This window comes from Rattus norvegicus, chromosome 15, assembly GCF_021556685.1.
Source record: "Rattus norvegicus strain SHRSP/BbbUtx chromosome 15, alternate assembly SHRSP_T2T, whole genome shotgun sequence".
NCBI lineage: Eukaryota > Metazoa > Chordata > Mammalia > Rodentia > Muridae > Rattus > Rattus norvegicus.
This window is the reverse complement of record NC_141548.1, coordinates 6,682,651-6,708,447: the sequence shown is the minus strand read 5'-3', so window position 1 is coordinate 6,708,447 and position 25,797 is coordinate 6,682,651. Positions and strand designations below refer to the sequence as shown.

General features: G+C 42.4%; 1 protein-coding gene across 1 annotated transcript; it reads left to right on the top strand.

The window, feature by feature from the left end:
- Positions 1-15,139: 15,139 nt before the first annotated feature.
- LOC134481926 (uncharacterized) lies at positions 15,140-22,391 on the top strand. The gene is made up of 5 exons (XM_087587025.1): positions 15,140-15,339; positions 16,080-16,242; positions 17,409-17,540; positions 17,998-18,174; positions 21,810-22,391. The coding sequence occupies exons 1-5, from the start codon at positions 15,189-15,191 to the stop codon at positions 21,892-21,894; spliced, it is 708 nt and encodes a 235-aa protein (XP_087443151.1). The 5' UTR covers positions 15,140-15,188; the 3' UTR covers positions 21,895-22,391.
- Positions 22,392-25,797: the final 3,406 nt, after the last annotated feature.

Sequence of the window (25,797 nt, the reverse complement as noted above, 5' to 3'; positions counted from 1 at the left end):
TACTGTTCTACCTGAACCACCTAGATCAACTGATATATGCAGAAAAAGAAATTAAATGGGATGGTGATGATCGAGTGAACGTAAGCTAATATTATCCATCTCTTTAACAAGAACTCTTCTCAGAAAGATCCACAGAGTCACTCACTTGGGAGTAAAACGAATGACAAACTTTAAAGCTTATCAGCTGAGCAACACTCCCAGTCACCCCAAATATCCAAACTCCTGACTGAGAGGTAAGAGCTTGGAGGCCTCTACTGGGGAAATTGACTTTATAGAGATTAAGGAAGAAAGACATGGCTCAAAATACCTGCTGGTTTTTGTGGACATTTCCTCCTGGATAGACGGATAGAGATACTAGAAGAGATTTTCCCAGGTTTGGAGCACCTAAGGTAATAGGACCAGATAAGGGCCTGCCTTCATATTTCAGAAATGTCAGTGACTGACTAAGATCTTGGGGACAAATTGGAAGCTTCATTATGCATATCATCCCCACAGTTAAGGGCAGGTAGAAAGGATACATAGAACTCTAAATTAGACCTTAACTAAATCAGCCTTAGAGACTGGTGGGACTGGATGACGCTCCTTCCCTTTGCCCTGCATTAGATGTATATGGCATTCTAGCCCCCATTGTATCCAGCCTACAGTTGGCAGCTATTACAGAACTGAAAAATGATAATTTAATATTTAAGGTCAGCGGTACCCAATAGGATCATGACTATGTTTGCCCTAAATCATGTGCCCTCAACGCCCTGGCAGTCCCCTACATTGGGGAAATGATCCTTCAGAGGACCGTGAAGTTAGGGTTTTACTGCTGAGAACATATAGCATGACCAAAGTAAGTCTTATGAAGGACAACATTTAATTGGGGCTGGGCTTATAGGTTCAGATGTTTAGTTCAATATCTTTAAGGTGGGGGCATGTCACCCTCTAAGCAGGTGTGGTGCAGCAGGAGTTGTGAGTTCTACATCTTCATCAGAAGGCTGCTAGCAGAATACTAACACTCAGGCCTTTCTCTGACCCCAGATATCTTAATCAAGCAACTGGCTTTTGAAAATGCTAGTACAGTAGAGAAACACTGTCTCAAAAACCAACCTACCAACCAAAGCAACAAAGACAAATTAAAAACAACAGCAACGGGGTTGGGGATTTAGCTCAGTGGTAGAGCACTTGCCTAACAAGCGTAAGGCCCTGGATATGGTTCTCAGCTCTGAAAAAAAAAAAAGACAAAATAAAAACAGGAGCAGCAGCAACAATAACAACAACAAACGAAAGAAAGAAAACACCAATGCATACTCTTATGTGACCTTACCACCAAGTTATTTCTGAATTGTAAATTAAAACACGTATAGTCAAAAGCTGTGCAGAATTAAGACAGGTGTTCCCTGGTGTTTCGGCTTGGGGGTGGGAGGAGACCATGACAGACAGGGGTAGAAAGAAGAACATAAATAGAGGAGAAGCCACCATGAGGTAAGAATCTTTAAATAATGGCCATGTGAGTGGTCTAAATGGAGTTTAAAGCATCCCAGACAAAACCATGGCAAATTATATAACGGAATTATTGGAAAAATATGCATAATAGTATAGAGGATAGCTATCTGCCCAGCTCTTGTGCTGATTAAGGATTATCATAGATATAAAGCTAGTGTGAATCTTTTATCCAGAAACTAACTGGGCAAAGGATAGGCAGAAATCCATGGTTGGCATCAAATACTTTCTACACACAAAACCAGATTCAGCACCTAGAATTACAATCTTCCCAACCCCAGATAACTACAGACCAGCATAGAAACACAACCAGTAACAGCCAGGGCATTCAAATCTCTATTAGAGCCCATCAACACTATGACAGAAGGCCCTGAATATGTCAACATGACTGAAGAACAAGAATAAAACAGACTGTAAAACAGCATTTGCACATATGGGAGAGGCCTTTAAAGAGAATGTAAAGAAATGTGTGAAAACAATAACTGTGGAAGGAAATGAATAAAGAAATCCTAAACAGAGAGATGTGGATGAGTAAAATGTAGGAACTCAAATAGTCTCTCAGAGGCAGACCTTAATAACAGACTACAACAGATGGAATAGAGAACCTCAGGCATTGAAGAGATGATAGAAGGAATGGATACGTAGATAGAGGAAATCTTAAATCCAAAGGGAGGAAAAGGGTGGAGGGGGAAAGGAATAAAGGAAAAGCAAAGGAAGAAAGGAAGGAAGGAAGTCAATCCTGGAAGAAAACATCCAAGAAATAGGATTTTTCTGCAAAATAACAAATATAATAATAAAATGATAAAGAGAATAAAGTATATAGGACGGGTGAAAATACCCTCGGGGCAAATCAAATAAAACAAAAGCAAAACAAAAAAAAACCATTCTCAACAAAATCATAGAAGAAAATGTCCTTAGCTTAAATGAGAGACTCATCAAAGTAAAAGGAGCACACAGTATGAAATAGACTGGAGTGGAAAAGAATTTCCCCTGGGCATATATTACCTAAGACAGTAAACATGGAGAACAAATAAGTGTAATAGAAGCTGTAAGGGAAAAAGGACTGTTCACATACACAGTCAGTCCTCCTATGAGAATCACACATCACTTCTCCCAGAGACTCTAAAAGCCAGAAGAGCCTGGATAGATGCACTGAAGACTAAGAGAGCAGCTAATAAAGTTGGATTTTAGTTGACCCAAGTGCCTCTCTTCTTTTATCACATACGATATTATTAGATACTTCCTAAAATTGCCTTCAGAGCTTCTTTGAGGAAGCCTGAGGAGCTTAAGACCTCTGATAAAGTATTTTGTACAAAAGGACCTGCTTGCTTTTTTCTTATTTCTACTACAGCAGGATGGAGGCAAAGTTTTTTGCAAACTACTTTTAATAAGTAGCCCACATCATAGTTAATGGAAGAGAAAAGTTATTAGGATATGGGGGAAGAGGACCTGTTCAGCAATAGTTCTTCAGGAACGAGCTTGTTTTCCTTTGGCAGCAGTTCAGGACAACAGCAAGCAGCAAACCTGACTCCGGAGGGGATTTCACAGGGAGAAAAGCAGGAGTGTGGTGGAAACATTGTGGCAGCGGCTGTGCAGACTCAGGAGCTCCTGCTCAAGCTGCAACAAGGCACCCTGTGCTCTGAAGCACAGCAGCTTAGCCAGTTAGCTGGAGACCTGGCTCTCCCACTGCCCGCCTTACCTGGAATCCGCACAGGATCCAAGAGGACAAACAACTGTGGGCAAGCCTAGCAGGCAGCGCAAAAGCGCCTGTGAAGGACCTGTAGACACCGCCTTAGTCAGCTTCATCAGAGCAGAGAGTCTAAAGTCTTTTCCTCCTTCAAGCATGGCACCCCAGCCCATTTTCTTTCATTCCCTGCCTTTATTTTGATGGCTTCTACTTCCCTTCATAAGTTTGTCATTTAGTTTCTTTTCTCTCTTTTTTGTTTCTTTGTTACTTTCTTTCTATCAACTAATATAAAGGACCAGCAATTTGATATTTCTAACCTAATATTTGTTGTGGTTTATGCCGTACATATTTGCACATTAAAATTCTTTTTTCTTGCATTTGCCACACTTTAATCGGACTCATTAGCTTAGCTCAATTTCGGTTCTTGGGTTTTCTGAGGTAAGTGAATGTTGGGGTGACCTCATTCCCAACTCCTGATCCTTGTGCCTCTAAAGTCAAATGCTTATGAATTTTCAAAGTTTTCTTTGCCAGTGGATATGTGTGTGTCTGTGCACATATGTGCCACAATATTGAGTCCATGTTTGTACCATGGGTCCCAGGTATTGAACTCAGATAATCATACTAGGGTAGCAAGTTCTTTTACCTGCTAAGGACCTTGCTGCTATTGCACAAGTGTGTGTGTGTGTGTGTGTGTGTATGTGTGTGTCTGTGTGTCTGTGTGTTTGTGTGTGTGTCTAATTTTCATATATGTATACACCATATATTGCGCCAATCTCTGCCTCTCAATACCATTGTCCTTCCTTTCCTCACCTCTTCTATCATTTCTTTTTATCCCTCTGGACAGTTTCTCGTTGTTGACATCAATTTAAAATGTAGGAACACACACACGCCATTTCAAACCAAGTTAAAATGAAAAAATAAAAATATGCAGTCTTTTTGATCAGTACTCCTTAGCAATAGCTTTTCTTTGATTTTTTTATACATTTGATATATAATAATTAATGGGCAATCAGCTTGCAAATTTTCCTTAATGATTATATCCTTGGAATTTTCATAAATGTTAGTATACTATCTGTGGATAAAAATGTCAACTTTTAATTCCTACTAGTGACGGGCCTTAAATTATCACCTTCCTCCATTCTGACCACAGCAGTCTGCTGTCTATAAGGGTGATCACCACTTAATAAATAAAAGGGAAACAGAAGAGTGGTCTTGTTCTGACCCCTTCTACCCAAATGGTGTTACATGTTTGTCCTGAAGAAATGAGGATATGTTTTGCTAGGTATGGGGTGCCAGCTTGTGGAAGTGAGAATTTAGTGCACCTGAGTGATGTCTTCTCCCACAGTTGCCTTGGCTGGAGGAGACCTGAATCATCCCAGTCACAAGCACTCCTCTCTCGAAAGAAACCCAACCTCAGCTTTAAAGGAAATGGACACTTAATATCCAGTGAGATTCGTGCACATCCCTCACTCTGGCATAAGTCCAAAAGACTTTCAGAAAAATGAAAGGGCACTTAGCGCCATTAGAAAATTCATGCCAGAGTCTTCTGTCTAGTCCAATGGAACAATGCCTCGAAATACCCAGCTACAAGTTGTTAATCTATACGCCATGCTGTGAATCATCTAAGGTGATAGTATATTTCATAACGCCCTAGTAGGTACTTAATTGCTTCTTTGTGGATCTTTTGTGATTTTTCATGGTGGTGGTCCACTGTTACTTCAAGAGTTCAAGCAGGAGGGCAGAGGCAGGGAGTAGAACATCCTTGTTAACATAGATAGTTCCATGCTAAATACAAATAAAAAGATCTTGGATTACAAATACAAAACCCCAAATGAACATGTCATTGCAGATGTGTGTCCCTTCTGAGCACACAGGTTAAAATCAAACTTTATCATGCCAAGAGAACATCCACAAGAAAATTGCTGGAGACACCAGGCAGATTAGAATAGAAGTAATGGTGCCGGAGAGGTGGTTCCACAGTTAATACGAGCTACTGTTCCAGAGGTCCTGAGTTCAATTCCCAGCAACCACATAGTGGCTCACAACCATCTACAGTGAGATCTGGCGCCCTCTTCTGGTCTGCAAGCATGCATGCAGGCAGAATGCTCTATACGTCATAAATCTTAAACAAACTAAAATAAAAATAAATAGGTTTGGAAAGCTATGTGTATTATATATAAAAAGTGCAATTACATCTACTGCTATCCTGCATAGATATACAGGGGCCTGCAGCATCCTTCTATTTCTGATAGTTCACCCACCACTTCAATATCTGAGACCAGTGTCACTTATGAAATACTTCATTTAAGTTATAAATGTACCATTGTCATTCAAGCCTGGAAATATTAACTCTTTGAATGAATGTACAGAGAATTTTAGTCAGTATGTTGCCACAGGATCTGTCAGGGGTTGGAGAGATGCTTCACGGATTAAGAGTACCAATTGTTCTCCCAGAGATCCTGAGTTCAAATCCCAACAACCACATGGGTACTTACAGAACTCTGCAATGTGATCTGATACACTCTTCTGGTGTGTTTGAAGATAACTACAATGTACTCACAAGTAGATATTATATAGTAAAAAAAAGGAAAAATAGGACTTCTCAGTTTAATCTGGCAGACCTAAATGTCATGGACTTACTGGATGGAGCAGGGTGGGCTTGATCCTGTAGGAATGTACCCAGGCACTGAAATTGGCACTTTGAGTCACTATGCCCAGTTGTGAAGAGTCCTTTCATGGTTGTGGTGAGCAACTTTGCTTATCCTTTCCCATCAGCCAATTCTTTCTATATAAATGAGATCATTTCTGTAGTGTCTGGTTTCAGGTGAATTCTGATTGGCTCTGTGATTCTGACATTTTTGTGGCTCCAGTTGACTAAAGAGGAAGCCATCCATGGTTTTCTAGGTCTCTGAGTGTTTTACCTCTTTTAAAAATATTAATCAATCATGTTTATTTAAAGTATTAACATCAGAAATTTTTAATGGGAATTATTTTAAAAAATCATTAAACAACCAAATCGATTTTCCTATTCTAGCCATATAAGCCAGCTGGACTTTGTAAGGAAAATGATCTAAAGCATCAGTGTCAAGGACTACAGAAAACTGCCACCCACAGGTAAACTGCCACAGTAAAGTGACTACAGCATGGTTCTGTCATTCATACCAGACAACCCAGAATAAATACCTTATAAAAAGAATTAAAATCTATCCAAACAACTTAAAATACTTAAATGCAGAAACCTTAATTTTCCTTCAGTTGGGCCAGAAACCACCACAGACGCTATGGTCAGTGTTCCAGGGAGAACGAGTGGAAAGTTTAAGCTTAGGCCAACCAACATAGCCCTCGACTTTTCAAAGAAATCGTTTACTCAGGTATACTGTAAATAAGGACTGTGGCAACACAGGAAACAAAGGCAGTTGGCAAGTGAAACTTCTAGAAGCTCATGAAACTGCAGATGGAAAAGGAGAGACAGGTAGTGCCAGGTTCTCTGCAGTCGTTCAGTCGTGCAGGGTGTCAAACAATCGCTGCTTCCCACACCAGGATGTTAGTCCACAGGAGGGGCTGGCGGGACCTGTCCACTGTGAGGACTGGAAGGCTTTCCAGGAAGGCTGAAGCCTCTCAGGTTAGGAGGCCTCAGTAGAAAGAGGAGCACAGCGATCACCATCCAGGCCATCAAGATCGCAGTGATGCTGATGCCACTGTCACCGGAGGGCCCTGGCAATTCCCGAAGGCATTCTGTGTTGGTACAATAGGCCCAGGACTGCCGGAGCAGATTGATGAGTCTTCTCATAGTGCGTTCATGAGAGCAAATACATTCACAGGGATCAAATCCTCCTTCAGTCATGGTTGGTTACCAGCTTGATTTTACTCAACTCTTTAAAGCCACCCAAACAAGTGGTGGGTGGGGAGGGAGGTGGCCTGGAGTATTCTGGATGCAACTGTCGCTACTGCTACTGCTGGCCGCCACCCTCCTCCCCTCCGGATTAGATAGTCAATGTCACTCTTAGCCACTAGACCCGGATCTGCGTTTTGCCTTTTGTATGGGTGGATCACGAGGTTGTCAAGTGTGGGCAGAATCTGGGAGACAGCTTTGCCTATCGAGGTTGGTGTTAGTCTTTGTATGGTTACCAGGAACCAATTCCAGATCCTCTGGAAGAACAATAAGTGATTTCAACTGCTGTGATATCTTCCCTGCCCCTTCCTCTATACTTTGATCTTTCTTTTTTTTTTCTTTTTTTTTTTTTTGTCTTTTCCGGGGCTGGGGACCCGAATCCAGGGCCTTGCGGTTTCTAGGCAAGCGTCTACAACTAAGCTAAATCCCCAACCCCTTACTTTGATCTTTCTGTAGTCTCTCTGACTCCATCTGCCATAATGAAGACTTCATCTCATAAAACACTGTGGACAATAGCTACTGTGAAAAATACCATAAGTTGACAGAGCCTCCATTTTCACATAAATATATAAACACATAAATACCTAAAGAAACACAGAGACACACATAAACACACGCACAGAACACACAAAGACACACAGAGACACACACAGCCCAAGTCATCATATTCTTTAGTAATTCTGTCCAGAGCCAAGTGGTTATAGGGATAGAAGAAAGTACAATTCCCAGCAATTTCAACTGAATATCATGTAATGCATATTTATGAAATGCATACTTCACAGTATTTTAGGATTCGAGTACATTATACTATCTATCCTTTATTTTCAAAAGTATCGAAAGTTATGAAGAGAATTCCAGCCTAGTATCAGACTTGTGTCCATCAGAATCAGAACAGTTTGCTGTTTGAAACTTTCTTTTATTACAACTGTTTCCTAATGTCACATAGGAAAACCGGCTTCAGCCAGAAATGCCTTTAGCTACCACATGCATCTGAATCTCACCCTGGGAAAACCATGAGAATCCATGAGAGAATGTGTGTGGCTCTTTGATGTCCAGCTTTCCTGTAGGTCTCTTCTGGCTTGCACGAACACCACTCCTTGATTCCTCCCTCTAAATGGCCGTGCAACCTTCTTGCCTTGCTCTGCTGCTGGTCACTGACAACTTGAGGAAGGTAAAAATTGCCTAGTGTGTTAGTGAAGCAGGCCTTTGAATGTCGCTCTGAGGGGTTTTGGGGAGAGAATCGACGTAAAGCAAACTCTGAATGGTGGTAACACCATAACTCTCAGGCCAGGTGCCTGCACTGAATGGCACAGAGAGGAAGCTAAGAGCTAGAATTTCCCTATTTCTGCTCCCTGCTCCACCCACATGGAAAGAGTCTCATTCACATCCTGCCAGCCAGTCCACTTCTACCAACTGCACCTCTCACGGCTACACTCACCCCTTCTAGGATGGAGTCTGTGCTTCCCGACTCTGAGCCAATGGAACCTCCTTTCTTAAAATGCTTCTGTGACAGAATGGGAAACACGACCAGTGCAGTCACTGCTTCCTTCTGCCTTTTGCAGTCTCCTCCCGCCTGGTTCCCTCACAGCCTTCGCAGTCCAATGTGTCTATAAGAAAACAGGGTAAAGATGTCACCTTAATTCTCCTTTGACTTGTCTCTGGGAAGAGCCTTTTGCTACATCAGCCCAGATAGAAGAGTGAAAGAGGAAAAAGAGAAGAGAAGACAGTAGATGGCCTAGGCAAGGGATAACTGAAGTTCTCCTTGTAACACAAGCTACTTCCCAAGATATTACCACTAATCCAGTTTCTGTGTCAATAGACCCCCAAAACCTAACCACCTATCATTAGAGCACATTTGCTGACAAAATTTTGTTGCAGTTAAATTTCTATTATATGTCTTTCAAAACACATCTAAAAGTGGAGTGGGCTTTTCCAGATAGATTCATGACCTCCTCTCTCCCACACAGCACCCATACTCAAATCACCTGTGACATCTTGTTTCCTAAACACAGGTATGGCTGTCACTTTTACTTTTCTCCATGGGATAGTTTAGGTAGAGTGACCTGACCACACCTGCCCATCAATGATTGGCCTTCTAGCTTTAATGACTTCGGAAAATTTATGTTTGTTGATAATGGAAATCCTCCCACAGTATAAAGTCATTTGCTCCTGCTCTCAAACAGAGGAAAAGAAAGAGAGAGAAGGTCTGCCTGCTAGGCATAGTCAAGGTAGGTCAAGGCCTGTTGGCAGATTTTTCAGCCTGCTGAGGTATGGAACCTTAAGAGAAGGTGTACTTGAGGCTTAAATTTCTATTGACCTTGGTGGATAAAAACGAGGTAGTTTGGGGGATGGGAACGAATGCATTGTTTATTTTAACAATTTGTTTCTGTCAGCTTGTGGTTATGCTTCCCACAGTGCTATAGTAAAATAGGGCTTTGAGAAATGTGCTTGTTGTTTCCTTGTACCCACCAGCAGCCCTTTCATAGCTGTCTCTTTCCTCTTTTTTTGGCCTTTCCTCATCTGCCCCTCAGAGAACCTTTCCACTTCCTACCAGTCAGTCCACCAAAGTAGGGCCATGCCGTTTCAGGAAACTGGAATTTCTGAAAAGCCCATTGAATATGGAAAGCAATATCCCCCAGGATATGTCCTGCAGCTCAGAGTAAGATGTTGCAAAAAGAGGATAACTGACTGATCTCCCACTTTGTGCTTTCAAAAAGAACAAATACTTCAAAACCATAGTTTCTTCCGCCTCTCCATTACAGAATCTGATTTCAGCCCTGCACACTGTGCTCTCCTGGATCCATGGATGCTAAGCTGCAGGTTCTGGAGATGCCAACCACTCAGATGAATTCAATGTCTGCTCAACTCAGTCCATTCATTCTCAGTTCCTGGAGTCAATCCGTCCACCGACCCAGACGCCCATCGCCGATCGAGAGTATTCCACGCAGCGGATCGAGTTCCAGCAAGCAGAAGGATCTTCAGTCACAGAGCACATTGCGGAACTTTCCTGACATGCTGGACAGAACTAAGAGGATAGTGAGAAACAAGTTTGTGAAAAGGATCCTATGTCGCCATCTTCTGGGAAAATACAGAATTACATCCTATTACCTTACTTTGGAGTCTGAGGCTTCCTTCTAGTCTCCCATGTGCCTCTGTTCAAGACATAGATGCAGATATTCACAGCCAACCATTGGACTAAGCCTGGGGACCACAATGAAAGAGTTAGGGAAAGCCTGAAGGAGATGAAGGGGATTGGAACCCAATATGAAGAACAACAATATCAATTAACTGGAGCCTTCAGAGTTCCTCGGGACTAAACTACCAACTAAAGAGGATATATGGTCCGGGCTATGGCTCCTGATACATATAGTGTAGAGCATGTGTAGCAACAACTGGCTCATCTGACATCTCTGGGATGGGAGGCAACTGGCCCTGTAGAAACTTGATGTCCCAGAGAAGGGGGATGCTAGAGGGGTGAAGAGGAAGTGGGTGGGTAGATGGAGGAGTGGCCTCTTAGAAACAAAGAGGATTGGGAGGGTATGGGGGTTCAAAGTGGAGAGACCAATGATGGGGATGACATTTGAAATGTAAACAAATAAAATGACTAGTGTATAATAGATGGTAACAGATGTCTCCATAAGGACTAGATATTATCTGTAACAGGTTCATTGAAAGTCAAAATCCATAACTGTTGTGACTTACTTATTATTGAAATTTCACATAGATGAACACAATCAACATTTTAACTTCTCTCCTTGCACCCATAATAAATCATTAGTTACCTTGATAAAACAATTTAAAAAGCAATTAGGGTTTCTACTCTCTTATGCTTCGATACAGCGCCTCATTTTACTCTCCCTCTCTATGTTCCCTCCATTGCTGCCCTCTCCCTGTCTCTTCACATTTCACATTCCTATCCCTGACAGTGTCCCTCAGCCATCCATGAGTGAACTTGTACTTCCCTAAATGAGGACAGTCTGGCCCACGTCCCTAGACCCTCACACTAAACTGATCATACAGTCACACAGATTGAAGAATCAACAGCTAACACCCACACCCACATTTCAGTGAATATGTATCCCATTTGTCTCTTTCAGTCTGGATTGCCTCATCCAGAATGACTTTTACTAGATCCATTCATTGTCCTGCATAGTGCATGCTTCCCTTTTTGCCTTTTGTAATTGTTAAGCAGCAATGCAGTCTGTAAATGCACCACGTTTTCTTTATGCATTCATCCGTTAAGGGACAACTTAAATATTTCCAAATTCTAAGCATTATAAATGAACTTCACTGAACATGGTTGAGCAAGGGTCTGTATTCTAGGATAAATCAACATCTGGACATGAGACCTGGAGTTGTATCTTAAGGTACAACAATTTTCACCTTCCTGAAGAACCATCATACTGATCTCCGAAGTTGCTGTAGAAGTTTGCCTTTCCACCAGGAGAGTATGAATGTTCCCCTTGCTCCATAACCCAGTCAGCTTGAGTTGTCACATGTGTTATTAACCTTAGTCATACTGACAAGTGTGAAAAGTGATCTCAGAGTAATTTTGATTTGCATTTGCGTGATGTAGAAGGATGATGAATATTTCTTATGAATTTCTGTCATTTGAGTTTCTTTTATTATGAATGTTATGCTTAGATATGTAGCACTTTTTAATTATTTTTCTTCATATACAGTGTTTTAGTTTTTCCAATATATATTTATATTAGCCTGTTGGGCCCTACCTTGGAGTGTTTCCCTTCCCCCTCGCTGTGCCTTTCAGCCTACTATGGCCAGAAGTTGTTTACACCCTTGGCAGCTTCTCTCGGTCCCTGATTTGGGGCCAGGACCTTCCATGGCACCCATTCCTCTTGCTGAGCCTTTCAGCTTCTTATTGTTAAGAAGTTGTTTACGCCCCTGTGTTGGGGCCAGGACTTGCCACGATGCAGATTTTTCCTGTTTTCCTATTTTCCTGGTTGGGGTTTTCACCTGCTTTATTGTTTTTCCACGGCTTTTGCCTCTGGTATATAAGGAGATCTCAGTAAAGCGTGGACAGCCTTCTTTTAACACGAATGACCCGAGTGTGTGTTTCTTCTTAACTCTTATAGGCCTATGCCCGGTTCTGAGTGTCCTGATGACACAGGCATCATCAAATGGAGGTCCCACCAAGATTGGAAAAGAGAGGACAACCTGACGAGATGGTCCCAGGAAGCCGGCCAGTGAAGGAGGGACGTATTGGGGAAACTGGGCCAGGAAAGGTCCCAGTAAGCAGGATACAGAAGCACCGTGGGCATTGAAAGCACGTGCAAAGAAAAATAAAGATTTGGGGTACTGGTGAGTAAACCTTGTAAAAAGGGACAAGGTAATAATGGTCAAATGTTTTTGTGTACGTGTTCTTTTAGAGTTATGCTAAAATCTAGAGAAGCAAAGTTAATTCTCATCGATGCTTTTAGTCTTTGGACCCTGATTAGAGACAGTTTACACCCTAGACAAGAGAGAAAATGGTTTGAGAAAAACATTCCTCCCAGACTCTCCACAGATGCTTTGGCAAAAGAAGGAAAGTGAGATTAAGCTTTTTAAGAGCTCTCCTGGGGACATCCTGCCTCCTTGCTGGCTCCTATTGGAGAAGTGCTTATTTCTGGTTCTGTGTCCTTTAGGTAGGGTATCTGCGTCCTTTTAGTGGGACACCATCTAGCTCCTTCCCTCTATGTCTATTGTCTGTCCTTGTTGCACCAAGCTGTCCATGGATGTCAATGTATGTCTGGGTTGTGCTTCTTGTTGCTTGAATGTTTTGTGTTTCATGTTTAAAAGAAAAAATGGTGAAAACTTTAAATGCTGGTTGATTTCCCCCTTGATTTAGTTTTAAGTCCTTTCAAGAAAGGAACAAATAAATAAAACAGTTTCAATTGACCTTTGGAGCCCAGCATCCTAGATAACTGGTTATCTCTGGTGTTAACTGCCATGTGTGTCTCTGACTGAATCCTGCCTCAATGGAGGAATGTAGCTAGGAGCCTAGGTCTGTCCACTGGGGAAGCTCCCCAGGGGGCTGGCTCAATGTCTACACTAGCTGGCCTTAAAGGTGCCAGCAGCTTCAAAGCTTCTATGGTAATGGAGCTGTTAGCTGTTTCTCTTAGAGAAATCTTTGACTGTGATATTTGGAATCAACAGGTAACAAGGTGCTTCTTTTAAAATGACAGCTAAAGAAGTAAAAATGGTGTTTGATCTAAGTACTAAAGATATGTGTAGTCACTTCATTTTTTTCTGTTTGGTTTTAAATGTATAATAAGCTTTACATGTCTTGGCTATAGGTGACTGGCTTTTAAGTTATTGGGTATGGTTGAAAATTTGTAATATTTGTAATAGAATGTTGGCTTAAAAAAGGAGTCATTCGAGAAAACACGTGGCATGTGCCAACCCAGGGAAACAGGTCTAGATTGGGATAATATTTTAATATAACTCTTATCATGGAAACCGGACTTGTAAAAGAATTTAGGGCAATGTCTCTTTGGTGAGGTATTAGAGCCTGCAATATCGATCCTTCATATGCAAGGCTTGGCCGTCATACTTTATAGCATGAGGAATGGACTTGGTGTTTTGGAGAGACTGGATTTTGGAGGATAGTTTGGTGGAGGGTGAGTTTTGCTTTCCAAAGTTATGGCAGTGCTCTGATGTTACAAGGGAAACTTGAAGATTGTGGCTAATGATTGCCAGTGTTACATTGACTACAGTTTACAGTCTGATCACAGACAGACCTCGGGATTCTAACTCACACATATCTGTGCTTAAGAAAAAATCAAACAGGTGTAGATTGTCACAAGGGTTGATGAGGCTATGGAACTTATAAGAGCATGACAGCCTGCTTCCTCCAACTGCTATTTCAAGAAATACATATAGAATTATTATAGATTTAAAAGATTGGTCTTTTTTTCTTTTCTTTTCTTTTTTTTTTTTTTTTTTTTTTTTTTTGGTGCTGGGGACCGACCCGGGGCCTTGCTCTACCACTGAGCTAAATTCCCAACCCCTCAGAGATTGTTTTTATACTGTTTCTTGCACTCTTGGGTTGTTGTGAAATATTTCATTTCTTGTGTTTCCTTGGGTTTTGTTTGACTTGACCATACATTTGTATGCCTTTTTGAAAGAAAAATGTACTAATTTTTATTTATTTTGGTGAATTGTTCTTTGGATGACTTTTGTCTGTGGTTCCTCTGAATGCAGTTCCAACGGTGGCCAGAGAGACACCAGATACTGAGTTATAAATGATGGTTAAGCACCCTGTAGGTCCTCAGAGTGAAGCCAGCAGGTTGCCCAGGTTGAACTCCAATTCTAGCTCCCAGTGCACCATGATGTGCTACAGCTTCTCTGCTTCCTCCTGCTCTTCCTTGGCCAGCAGCACCTCTGCATTCTGCCCCTCCATGGCTCTCGCTTGGGTCTCAGTTCCTCCCTCACTTTTGGGGATTTTAACTTTAAGAATGGACAGAAAGTTTACAATTTGATGTTTGCTCTATACCTGAGAAGCTTTTTTGCCAGGAAAAGGGAGTTTCCATTGCACAAAATGGGATGGTAAGACAGAGATTTCAGGAAAAAACATGGGTGAATATATTGAAACCATGACCCCTCTCAAGGCACAATCCATGAAACAACAGGTCCAGCTTGCATACATTTAAAGGAGTAGGAAAAAATATTGGCCTCTAGGGAACAGTAAAAATTGTGGCAAATGGATTATATGTCACATGCACGGACCCTGGATTTATACATTTCAGGAAGAAGAATATCCCTCATCCACGGTCTTTAGATCTTTGGCTGTTAACCAAGATGTTCTATCCATTTCAAGGCCTGATACAACTCTCCCTCTCCTCAGCAACTGAGTTGTAATGAAGGAGTGAGAACTCTGAAGCTCTGGAAGGAGAGTGAGCGAATGGGTGTTCCCTGGCTCAAAAGTGAGTCTCTGGAAAAGCCACTGCAGAAACTGGTCAGTCTGGGTGGAGGTAGTTAGCAAGTAAGCTATGGCATTTCCCAGTGACATCACCGGTAGTGTCTTCCTTGGAAATTCTCTTGTATCCAGGAGACACTAGAATGTTCTGTGATGTCAGCAGTGTTGTGGTGACACCAACTGCCTGAGCGATTTCCCTTCATTTCCTAATGGGTTCCCGAGGAGGCATGTTCTCCAGGATCCTCAGTCTCTTTCGGAGGGACAATCATATCCATGCAGGCACCAGACCAAGGCAGAGGGAGGCTAGCCTTCCATCACGTTGGAGAAGAAGACGAATGGAAAGGTCCTTGAGGAGGTCAAGTGAGTACTGGGCAGGGCAAGGGGAGCTCCCTGGAGGAGGTTGGCTTGTGTTGGTCCTTCCAGGAGTAGGACGTATGATTTAGAGCCTCAGTCTTCCTAATGGCTGACCCAGACACAATAATTTCTGATCATTAGTTTGACAGAAAACCAAGAACTGTTATATGTCAAGGGGCTTTCCTTGGATCTCTTTAGTGTCCTGGGCAGTGTCAAAGAATACCAGGATGAGCCTTTATAAGAATAACAAAGTGTCTCTTCCAGGATCGGCTGTTGAAACACTTCATTCTCAGCAGTGTCCTGTAGATTACTTGGGTAATTGATGCCAAGAGGGATACTCTCCTGGTCATATATCAAGGTCTCAGTTACTTTGTCCTTGAACACACATGATTAGGGATTCAAGATGTTAAGCAGTTTGAACTCAAGGACTTACCTGCCTCACATCAGACATTAGCTGAGAACGTCCTCCAATTCTTCTTGTTTAGGCCAGCTTTAGAATTTCAGTGACAGAGGAATGGATTTAGGAGGTGTGGTCTATATCTATTATGGCATATGTCATCATATGGCTCTGATGGTGGGAACAGGGACCTAGCTGATTTCAGCTTAAAGATAGCTTTCTTGCTCTGTCAGGGATTCACTGTATCTGTAGAACTGTTCATCCTCAGACTTCTGTTTAGAGTAAGCATAGTTTTTCTTGACACTGTGTCCACATATATGCCTGTTTACTGGTATTTATCTACCTACAGAGTTTGATCAGAAGGCATCGTCCCAACCCTCCACGACACCTGTTGAAGAGGAGAGAATGAAGCGTTTGGAGAACATCAAAATTGCTCTCCAGAAGATGCAGAAGGAGAGAGATGAACTCAGGAGTATCCTGGCCGAGTACCCGGGAAAGAATTTAAATGACAGGTAGTCACAATGCAAGTTCTGTTAAATCCACATTTCCTCACATCACAGTAGGCTACAACTCCAGGGTGTCCTCATGGTCAAAATCACTTTCCTGATTGCATCAGAATGTGAAGTTCAGATGGGAATGGGATGGTGGCACAGGCTATTTTAATTCCTACAAACGTAAATCATAGCCTGTGTCCTGATTGAATCACAGTCTGGGAGTGAGGGTAGTAGTGTGTGAGCTCTCATTGTGTGGTTTAAGGAGACTGGACAGGTGTTGGCTTGTGGGAATTTCTAGGTGCTCTGATTATGACCAATCATTGTTGTAATTGACGTGGAGGTGCTTTGGGTTCAATAGGTCCTGTGAAGAGCTGGAGGGACCCAATCCCACTTGCTACCTCACAGTGTGTGACTGGACTGACAACAGGCGATCACTGGTTTTCTCTGATTTTATTCATTGTATTTGGAGATAATGCCACATCCTTATATTTAATTGGCATTCTAATTGTATTTGAGAGAGAGAGAGAGAGAGAGAGAGAGAGAGAGAGAGAGAGAGAGAGAGAGTGTTTTGTGTGAGTTTGTGTGTGTGTATGCATGTGTGAGTGTGTTTTTGTGTATCACTTAAGATCTGGGTATTCTATGTTCTGATTTGGCCTGAGAATTATCCTGTGTCAATTTCCATGGCATGATAATGATGAGGGTGAGAGCCTCACTGTGAGCAGTAGAACATTTCACATCTGCTCAGGTGGACGCACATGGGAATCTCCTGGTGCGTGTTATAAATTCTTTTCCCTGTAAATACTGTTCATGTTCCTTTGGGTTTTCATGTAGCAATAGATTCTATGATTGAGAATTGTTACCTAAGAACAGGAGAATAGTCTTCATGGGCTTAAGTTGGAGCCTGGATTGTGACACAGGGTCCTCGAATGTTCTTGGCAAGCTAGTCTATTCCTTCAAACCCCCTCAGGGAGCTCAAGCAAATCAGCTCCCTCCTTCTGTTTCCTGGCACTGCTGTCTCCTTGTTCACAATAATAAACTTAATAAATATCAAATGACCCAGTACCAAGAAGCAAGGGCGTGGCATGTCCTAGGCTGGGGTAGTTCAGGATTCAGTCTGAATTCATATAATTCTTGAATCCTTCATTCATAATGTTATTTCATCCTTGGACCATGCCTTACCACAGGAACAACTTTGAGTCTGAAATGCTCACGATGCAGCACCAGGAAGTGATGACCGACATGAAGAAAATGAGCGAGCAGGTCAATAGAGCTTTGGTCAAATGTACACACCTCACACTGGAAAATGACTGGTACTGGTGAGTAACTTACAAGGTTGTGACCCCAGCACAGGGCACAGCATGTGTCAGCCCATTCTTATCTTTGAAGTAAAGTAGGATCAGGCTTTATAGGGTTTGAAGCAGACAAGGAAGCCTGTGTCTAAGGAAGGCTCTAGGACACACAGGACACAGAAAGATTGGCCTCCAAGCGACATTCTAATAAAATGGACAAATAAGCACACATGGGGATTAAGTCCTCTTCTGGGAAAAACTTGAATCAATGGTGTCAGGTTTTTGAGAAGTGCCCTGAGTCTTCTGGAATGTGGCTCTTTTCTCCATTTGACCTGTCTCTAGGTCATGCTCCATGGCTACTGTGGACTTGGACTATAATCTGGGACTCTCTTCAGATCAGGACCCTAGAAGGAGTAATGGACTTGGAGACGTGGGAGGAAGTTGGAGACTGGCTGGGAGTCACCATTTTTTCTTTGTGTCTCAGCCGCAGCTTCTGCCCCCTCCTAACTGAGTTGTTTGAGCTGAAGAACAATGCCCAGAGAGCACGGCATGAGAACAGGGAGCTTCTATGGGAACAGATTGCACTGGAAGAGTCTATTAAGGAAACAACAAGGTTCTGTGGGGAAGCCAGTATGAAAATCCATGTAACAAGCAGCCTCAGGTAGGATGAATGAAGCATCAAGGGCAGGTTTTCCTGATATCTAAGCATAAACCAAGTCAAACCAGTTTAACCTTTCTCCACCTTATCCAGACACTCTCCTAGGTCTCATCCAGTTGTTCATCTCTTTGAACATTTACAAAACTTTCTGTGATGTTAGCTTCATGCAAGAAACTGGAGGATTGACAACCAAATCCTCCTGCTCAACTAGAAAATGCATTTCCTTAAGGGGGATCTGTTGATCACACACTTACATGCCATTATGCTAGAGGGATGCCATGAGGTAGCCGTCTTTGTAGTGCACAGAACTGATTAGAGTTCAGTTCAATTGCCAAAAGAATGGCTCTCATTGTCAATTATGATGGGGCTTGTGGACTTTCTCTCCTTTTCCCCGTACATTGAAAATGGTCCCTTCTGCCTGTCCAATACGTGGTTTCTAGTGACAGAGCTTGAGAAGCAGTTTGTCCGTCCTGTTTTATGTCAGTGTTTTAGTGTTCTTTCCTGTGGCTTATGTCCTGGAGCTGACTGGATGAACAGGGATGTAGGAAAGACTTCTCTCAGGGTGAGGGTTTGTGTGAGATATGTGAGGATTAGAGGGATATTTTTGTCCAGCTCTCTCAACCTAGTGTGCCCAAGAAGTGCATTCTCTACACAGGTTTACTCTATAAGGGATGGATAGCAGTGTCTAAGCTCTCACTTGACACATTTCCTTTGCCTAATCTGTATTCAACAACTGTTCTTCCAGCCTGATGGCCTCCCCATTCTTTTCTGCTTCTCACTTATGATTTCTGTTCTCTCTCTCTCTCTCTCTCTCTCTCTCTCTCTCTCTCTCTCTCCCTCTCTCCCTCTCTCCCTCTCTCCCTCTCTCCCTCTCTCCCTCTCTCCATCTCTCTCTGACTCTGTGTGTGTGGGGGGGTGTTTTTTGTGTGTTTGTGGGTACATATATGTGTGATCATGTTTATGACTATGGTGCATATTGTACTTTGGAAGTTGTTTGTTTTAATTGTTTGTGATATGGGGGTCTTATATATATAAGTGTGTGTATATGTGTGCTTTTTCACATGTGTGTGTGAAGTCATCAAGTTTCTGAACACAGACACATATAAATATTTATATTTATTGTATAAGTCTATATGTGCATATTTAGAAACATGTAAAAGTACACACACACACACACACACACACACACACACACACACACCACAAACACCCTGAGAGAGAAAGAAGAAGAGAAAACATAATCTTTCCAATTACATTTTAAACTGTTCTTAATGGGGTCTTGATCACTATTCAAACTATTTACACTGGGAAAACTATTCATAAACATTGATATTACTTGGAGAAAACTTGAATAGGGTACAGGGATGTGAGGAGAGGCTGCTGTGTGAAATCTATATACCTCAGTGTCGAAACTGATGACTCAGAGCTCTTCTGCCTTCTTTGCTCTCAGTGTATAGTAACACTGGAAGGTCATGTGGCTTGTTGTGTCTTCTCAGCATCCTGGTTATGTTAATCGTTACCTGCCACCACTTTCTTTCCAGATTGGCCTAAACTTGGTTGAATATACCTTGGCTTTGGAGTTTGGCCTGGAATTTGTTAATTGAAAGATTAATTTGCTTAGAGTTGAATCTGCAAGCAGAAGATGTCCAGGAGTTATGCTGAGGTGGAATCACATCTTTGCCTCAGACAGAAACTTAGGCTCAAAATCGTCCAAAGCACTCACCCTGTGCTGTGTTGTGGCACTCTTAACCATTGTTATTCAAAATCATTTGATCTGAGTGAAAATCATCTGTAAGGAGGGTTTAGAACAGTGATGACCCTCAGACATTGCTGGAGGTGTCAAATGGGTAGCCCTGTGAGAAGCTGTGTACAACTCTTGTGAAAGTTCAACCTTTTGACACAGCGATTCCAGAACAAGAAGTAGGTGTGAGCAGAGAAACTGTGGCATATTAGTGTTTAGTGGTTCACCTCAGAGCAGCCATGAAGCAAAATTACCCAGATGTCCATCAGTCAGAAAGTGAAAAGGTACAATGTTGTCCAGCCCTTCCATGGACTGCGGCTGAGTTTGATTATACCTGCCAGCATTTGGCTTTGAATTAGCCTTCTCTTACTCGAATTATATCTGATAGCATCCCAGTACAAGTTTTACCTTGGATTGTGGTTATGGAGATTTCCTAGCTGTTTGTGCTGGTAGTTTGTTTCCCCTGTCAGGTACTGTATGGTAAAGGGACCTCATATTGAAAAATGCAGCTCACTTTGCATGCACTGGGAAACAGTGAGCAGAGGACTGAAGAGGCTCACCTGCCCCCCCCCCCCCAGTGCTCTGTTGCCTGAAATCAGCCTCCTGTGCACGGCCTTGTGACCTTGCTAAGCAGGCTTGGCTAACAGGCCTAGATGTCACATTTCTAATTTCTGATTTTCAGGGGAATACACTTTATTGGCTGAGCTGTCTTTAGGCTATGCTCACTGTGTACTTACTCCACTCCAGGTTTTTTTTTTTTCTTATGCCACAATAGTAGACTGGGTGATCCCTTCTATTACCATTAACTGGGAAACTAACCACATTCTGCAAATTACTCTGCTTGTATATGTGAACAAATATATTTGGGTGAGTTCAAAAGTGTGTATGTCTGGGTGTTTGTCTGTCTGTGTCTGTATACATGTATGTCTCCATGGACAATATAATCTTCTAATGACCAGGATGAGGAGAAAATGGAGGAAAGTCTGCAGGACCCCCTGAATCAGCAAAAACTGGTCACTGAGCAAAAGGCCTAGTCTGAGAAGATGCAGCATCATTTCGGTGTCACTGAGAGGATTTGAAAGCACAGGATGAGAGGACCCAAGTAGATTCCCTGTACTTATAAACTGTCTTATTGGGTGTGTGACTTTCTCCATAGTTCTCAGCACCTGTCACCTAGGAGCAGCTCAGAATATTTTTCTTGTCCATTTTAAAAGAAATTCCGTCCATGAAGTGTATGTGATCCATAGAGATTCTGGCTATTGTGTACTGATCCCTCCAGTCTGTGCTCTCTTGTATTATCTGAGCCCAGTGCCTTTAGGTCTCCCCACAAATAGTTTTACGATACACATAAACAAAGGAGTGGTATAGTTTATTTTCTGCATGAGTATCTCCTTTGGACTTCAATGCCTACCCTCGGCAAGATTTCCATGCAGCATATTCTTGCCAAGTATAATATCACTTCAGTGTTCATGTACTTCTTGAGATATTGTTTCTCTGGGTCTTTACAGATTTTGAGGTTGTCATGTGGACCCCAGGCATATTCCTGCACTGGAGGAATTATAATAGTCTTCATTTCAGTGATGGCCAGACTTCCAAGGCCTTCCTATTGTTTTCTAGTTTGTTCATATCTCTCCTCATCTGACATTGAGACATTGCTACATGATATTAAAATATAATGTATACGTATGATTGGAATTATCTGCTGTTCACTGTTTAATTTTTAGCAGTTTTAAAAGCTGGGAAAATATGCAGGCTTGTGGGATCTCTTACCCTTCTCTCTTGGGCATGAGAGAATGACCTCAGATGAAAGATCATCCTGGATTATCCTGCTGAATTGTGCTGCTGTGTATGGGATAAGTGACATGGCAGGTTCTCACCAGGCCTTTTCCACCCCTAGGTCTGAACACTGCAGCAGAAGCTTTCCCAGGGCACAGAGCAGGATTACAGCTCTCAGAGACAGGACTGTCCACCAGGAGCACTGAGGGTGCAAAGATTGACACCACCTCCCACATCTCAGTCCTTGTAACCATACCAATCTTGGGCTAAATTTGAAAGACCTTGAGATGTGGCCTGGAACACGCCTCACGTTTAACCTTTTGACGACTTGTCCATCAACAACCAACCACTCCGAGTGAGGCATCTACATTCCTCTTGAGGAGATTTTTACCATCTTACCTGCCGTTCTGCTGTGTTTGCAAGGCCAGCAACAGGCTGCAGTTATATGTTGAAGAATCAACAGGAATTGAATGCTGACTAATTTACTTGTTATATTTGTTTTTAGTTTGAAGTTTTGTTTTATGCATTTGGTTTTATTTGTTTACGTTTGAAGTTTTGTTATTTATTTGTTAACTTTAGTTTTTTAATTAATATGCTATATTCTTAAGGCTATATACATTGAACTCATTGACTCCCCACTTTAAAATGTTCTCGAATAAATTAATTTTTGCCAATAAATAAAAATGTGACCTTTAACCCTTCACTCACCAGACCGTCCTGAGTCGTCTTGGTTCTTCCTCCTGTAACAGCACAAGTGTAAGGCAACAGTGGTGTTCTACAAGTCTCATGCAGCTTAGGCTTCACCATCAGTTCACAGCCAGCCAGAACTGCACAGGAAACTGTGCTCTTGATGTAGGCAGTGTATCGTGCTCTGTGGATCTATATCTATATCTATATCTATATCTCTATATCTATATATCTATCATCTATCTATCTATCTATCCATCTATCTATCTATCTATATGGACCACATGTGGGGCAGGCTCTGAATGGCCGTTCCTTCATTCTCTGCCCTAAAATTTTCCTCCCTATCCCCTCCTGTGAATATTTTTGTTCCCCCCTTAAAGAAGGAGTGAAGCATCCACATTTTCGTCATCCTTCTTGAGTTTCATGTGGTTTGTGCCTTAGATCTTGTGTATTTCGAGTATAACTAAGAGGCGAGGATGCAAAAGAATCAAATGAATAGCTTGAGGCCAGAGGTTAGTGGTGAACACCAGAGGGAAAGATCATTCTTCCAGAAAGAATTGGCAGGTTTCTGGTAACTCAGCTTTACCAGACTACTTGTCTTGGGTCCACAGAACTCTCTGAGTTGCCAACACCAAGGTATGTTACACCTACATACACTGGACAGTGTAGAAGGAGATGTCAAAGCCAGATGTCACATTTACACCTATGTAAATAAAAAACAGAGATCATTTACCCAGAAAGGATTGCATACAGGTAGCCAACGCTAGGATAAATTATGGGAACCTGAATTAACTGACACATGGCCTCCTAGAGTCAGATAAAAGTACCTGCTTGTTTTTATTGATACCCTTTCTGGGTGAGTAGAAGCTCACTACATCGGACTGAAACTGATCATAGAGCAACTAGAAAGCTCTGCTAGGAACTTTCCTCCTAATTTTGCCACTCACTAGGAATGCTGTCCTATAATAGCCCAGCTCTCACGGCCAAAGCCTATGAATAACAGTCAAAGATGTATGAATAGTTTGGAGTCTTTGTTGTGCAGAATTCTGGGTAGGTGGAAATAATGAACAAGACATTAAAGGAGACACTAAGAAAACTCTCATTAGAGTCCAGGAAAGGTGGAAAGGCTCTTTTCTTATTTTGGGCCTGCTGTACTCCATACAAGGAGGGATTGAACCCTATAATATTATATTTAGAATACACGCCCCATTGCTTCTAAGTCTTAGAGATCAGCACTTGGCAGAATTCTTCAACTATTTTATTCTTGAAATCCTGTCTGTCCAGTTCTCTGTAAAGTCTATTACTTTGACTATCAGAGAGACCCAGTGAACCTCTAAATCTATCTACAATATCCCCTAATTTGGACCTGGTGGTAGTGGGCAACGAAAGGACAATGAAAGCAATTTGCAATGAACTTACGTGGCGATGTTTTACACTCTTACAGCTATGAGGTTAGGTGGAATTTTAACATGGATTCCTCACAACTAGGTCAAGAAGGTAGAAGCCACAGATGACAATGCCAAATAGACTCCCTCCAGAACTTCTGGACCTATTAAAGTTGAGCTTTCACCTGACCTCAAGCCCTTCCACTCCCTGCACAACCTCCTGGATCTTATGTTTGGCATGAATACAGGATCATGGTCCAAACTCTAACACCCTCAGGCCTGTCCCTGGGAACTCAGGAAGGTGGACACTAGAGAAGTGACGTCTAATGGAACTGCAGAGGACCAATCTCCGTCCACGTTGTCCTTTGCTCACTGATATCTGGTTATGTTTTGGAGAAAGGATTTGGAAGTTTATCATCTGAAGTAGGTGCACAACATTTACAGTTTTATATTCACTGTATAACTGGGTTCACTATGTTACCAAGATCATTGCAACAGAGGGATGCAAAACAGAGACTTTGTGAGTACACATCCATGAATATATGTAAAGAAAGACACCTTGGAAGGAATGCACAATAAGAAAATGAAATCCAATATCCAATAAATTAAAGGTCTGGAGGGAAATACTGACTTTTGGGAAACCAGGAAAACCTAGGAAATTGGAATGTATGTCACAGGAATGGATCTGGGAATAAAATTATTATGCAGAAGAATGTCTTCCATCCCGTGTCCCTTGATGTTTTCTACCCATGCCAAGACCCTGACGCAATCTGCCCTTTCACAGCATGAAACTACTAATGAAGCAAATAAAAATCTCTAGCTTTAGACAGAGGAGATATGGAAAGGGTTCCATTGTGTCACTGGAGAGCCTCCTGGAGATGGCACCTCAGAATCTGGTCACCATAAGGAAAGCTGGTTAGCAGGAGGCCCTGGCAGTTCCCAGTGACGTCATCCAAATGCTCTCCTGCAACCTGGCCTTCTAGAAAGAGTAGCGTAAACTGCAATAAAAGGATACACTTGAAAGTAAAACTTGGACGAAATGCCCTGGCTTATCTACATTATCACTGTGAACTGTGACATGGCTCTCTTGGCTTCTGCGGCCAGAGATGAGGGCTCTGAAGCTATGCTGCCTCCTGTGAACTGTGAATGAGCTTGTGTCACACGAAGCATGTGAATGGAGTGAGAAGACAGTAGGAGGACCTTGTGACACTGCCCTCCCAATGGAGACATGGAAGTGTTGACAATCACAGTGGGTGAGTCTCAAGCTGCACTTTGAGACCCAGCCAGGCTACGTTTCACCTGTCAGCTCACTTCCTGCACATCCACCACAGGCCAAGGGCAGGCTCCGATGAAGCTCTGTTGAAGACAGGCGCTGTCCCTTGTGAGCTGCATCCCAGGGTATGCGGAAGACCATTCAGCCTCCCGTGATGTGGGAGATCAGAGTAGTAAGAGGCGGGCAAAGGGGACAGTTCTGTGTTTGTTCTTCTGGGCTACCATAACTACATCTTCCAGGCTAAGGATTTGCTCATGGGAGTCTGCTGTGTCACATGTGTAAAGGCCAAGCTGTCGGAAGTCTCAATAACACAACTGGCTCCAGGCTGCTTTCTCAGTCACTGGGATTTTCACGCAGTCCTTCGTACCTTGTCTTCTAGAACCACAAATTCTTTTCTGGCTTCATATGTACAAGGCATATTTTCTCACTCTCTATTTCTAGAGACCAGTAGGAACACATATATTGGACAGCCATGCTTATTGTCTAAACTGGCAGGCGTCCAGGTAGGGCATTAGTGGGTACAGCATCATATCTCAGGATCTCTTCCTGTAAGGGTTGGAGCAGAACTCCCCCATCTCATCCTGGGTGACGATGTAGATTAGACCCATCAGATTAAATAAAGAATTGAAAAACTCTCCTGGGGGTGAAGTGGTGAGGAAATCATGTTGCCGTCCCATAAATGCACTGCTATGAGCAAGCTTCAGACAGCCTGGGGGGTGCAGCCTGCAGCAGAGACCACAGGCCTTTGGTGGAGAATGATTCAG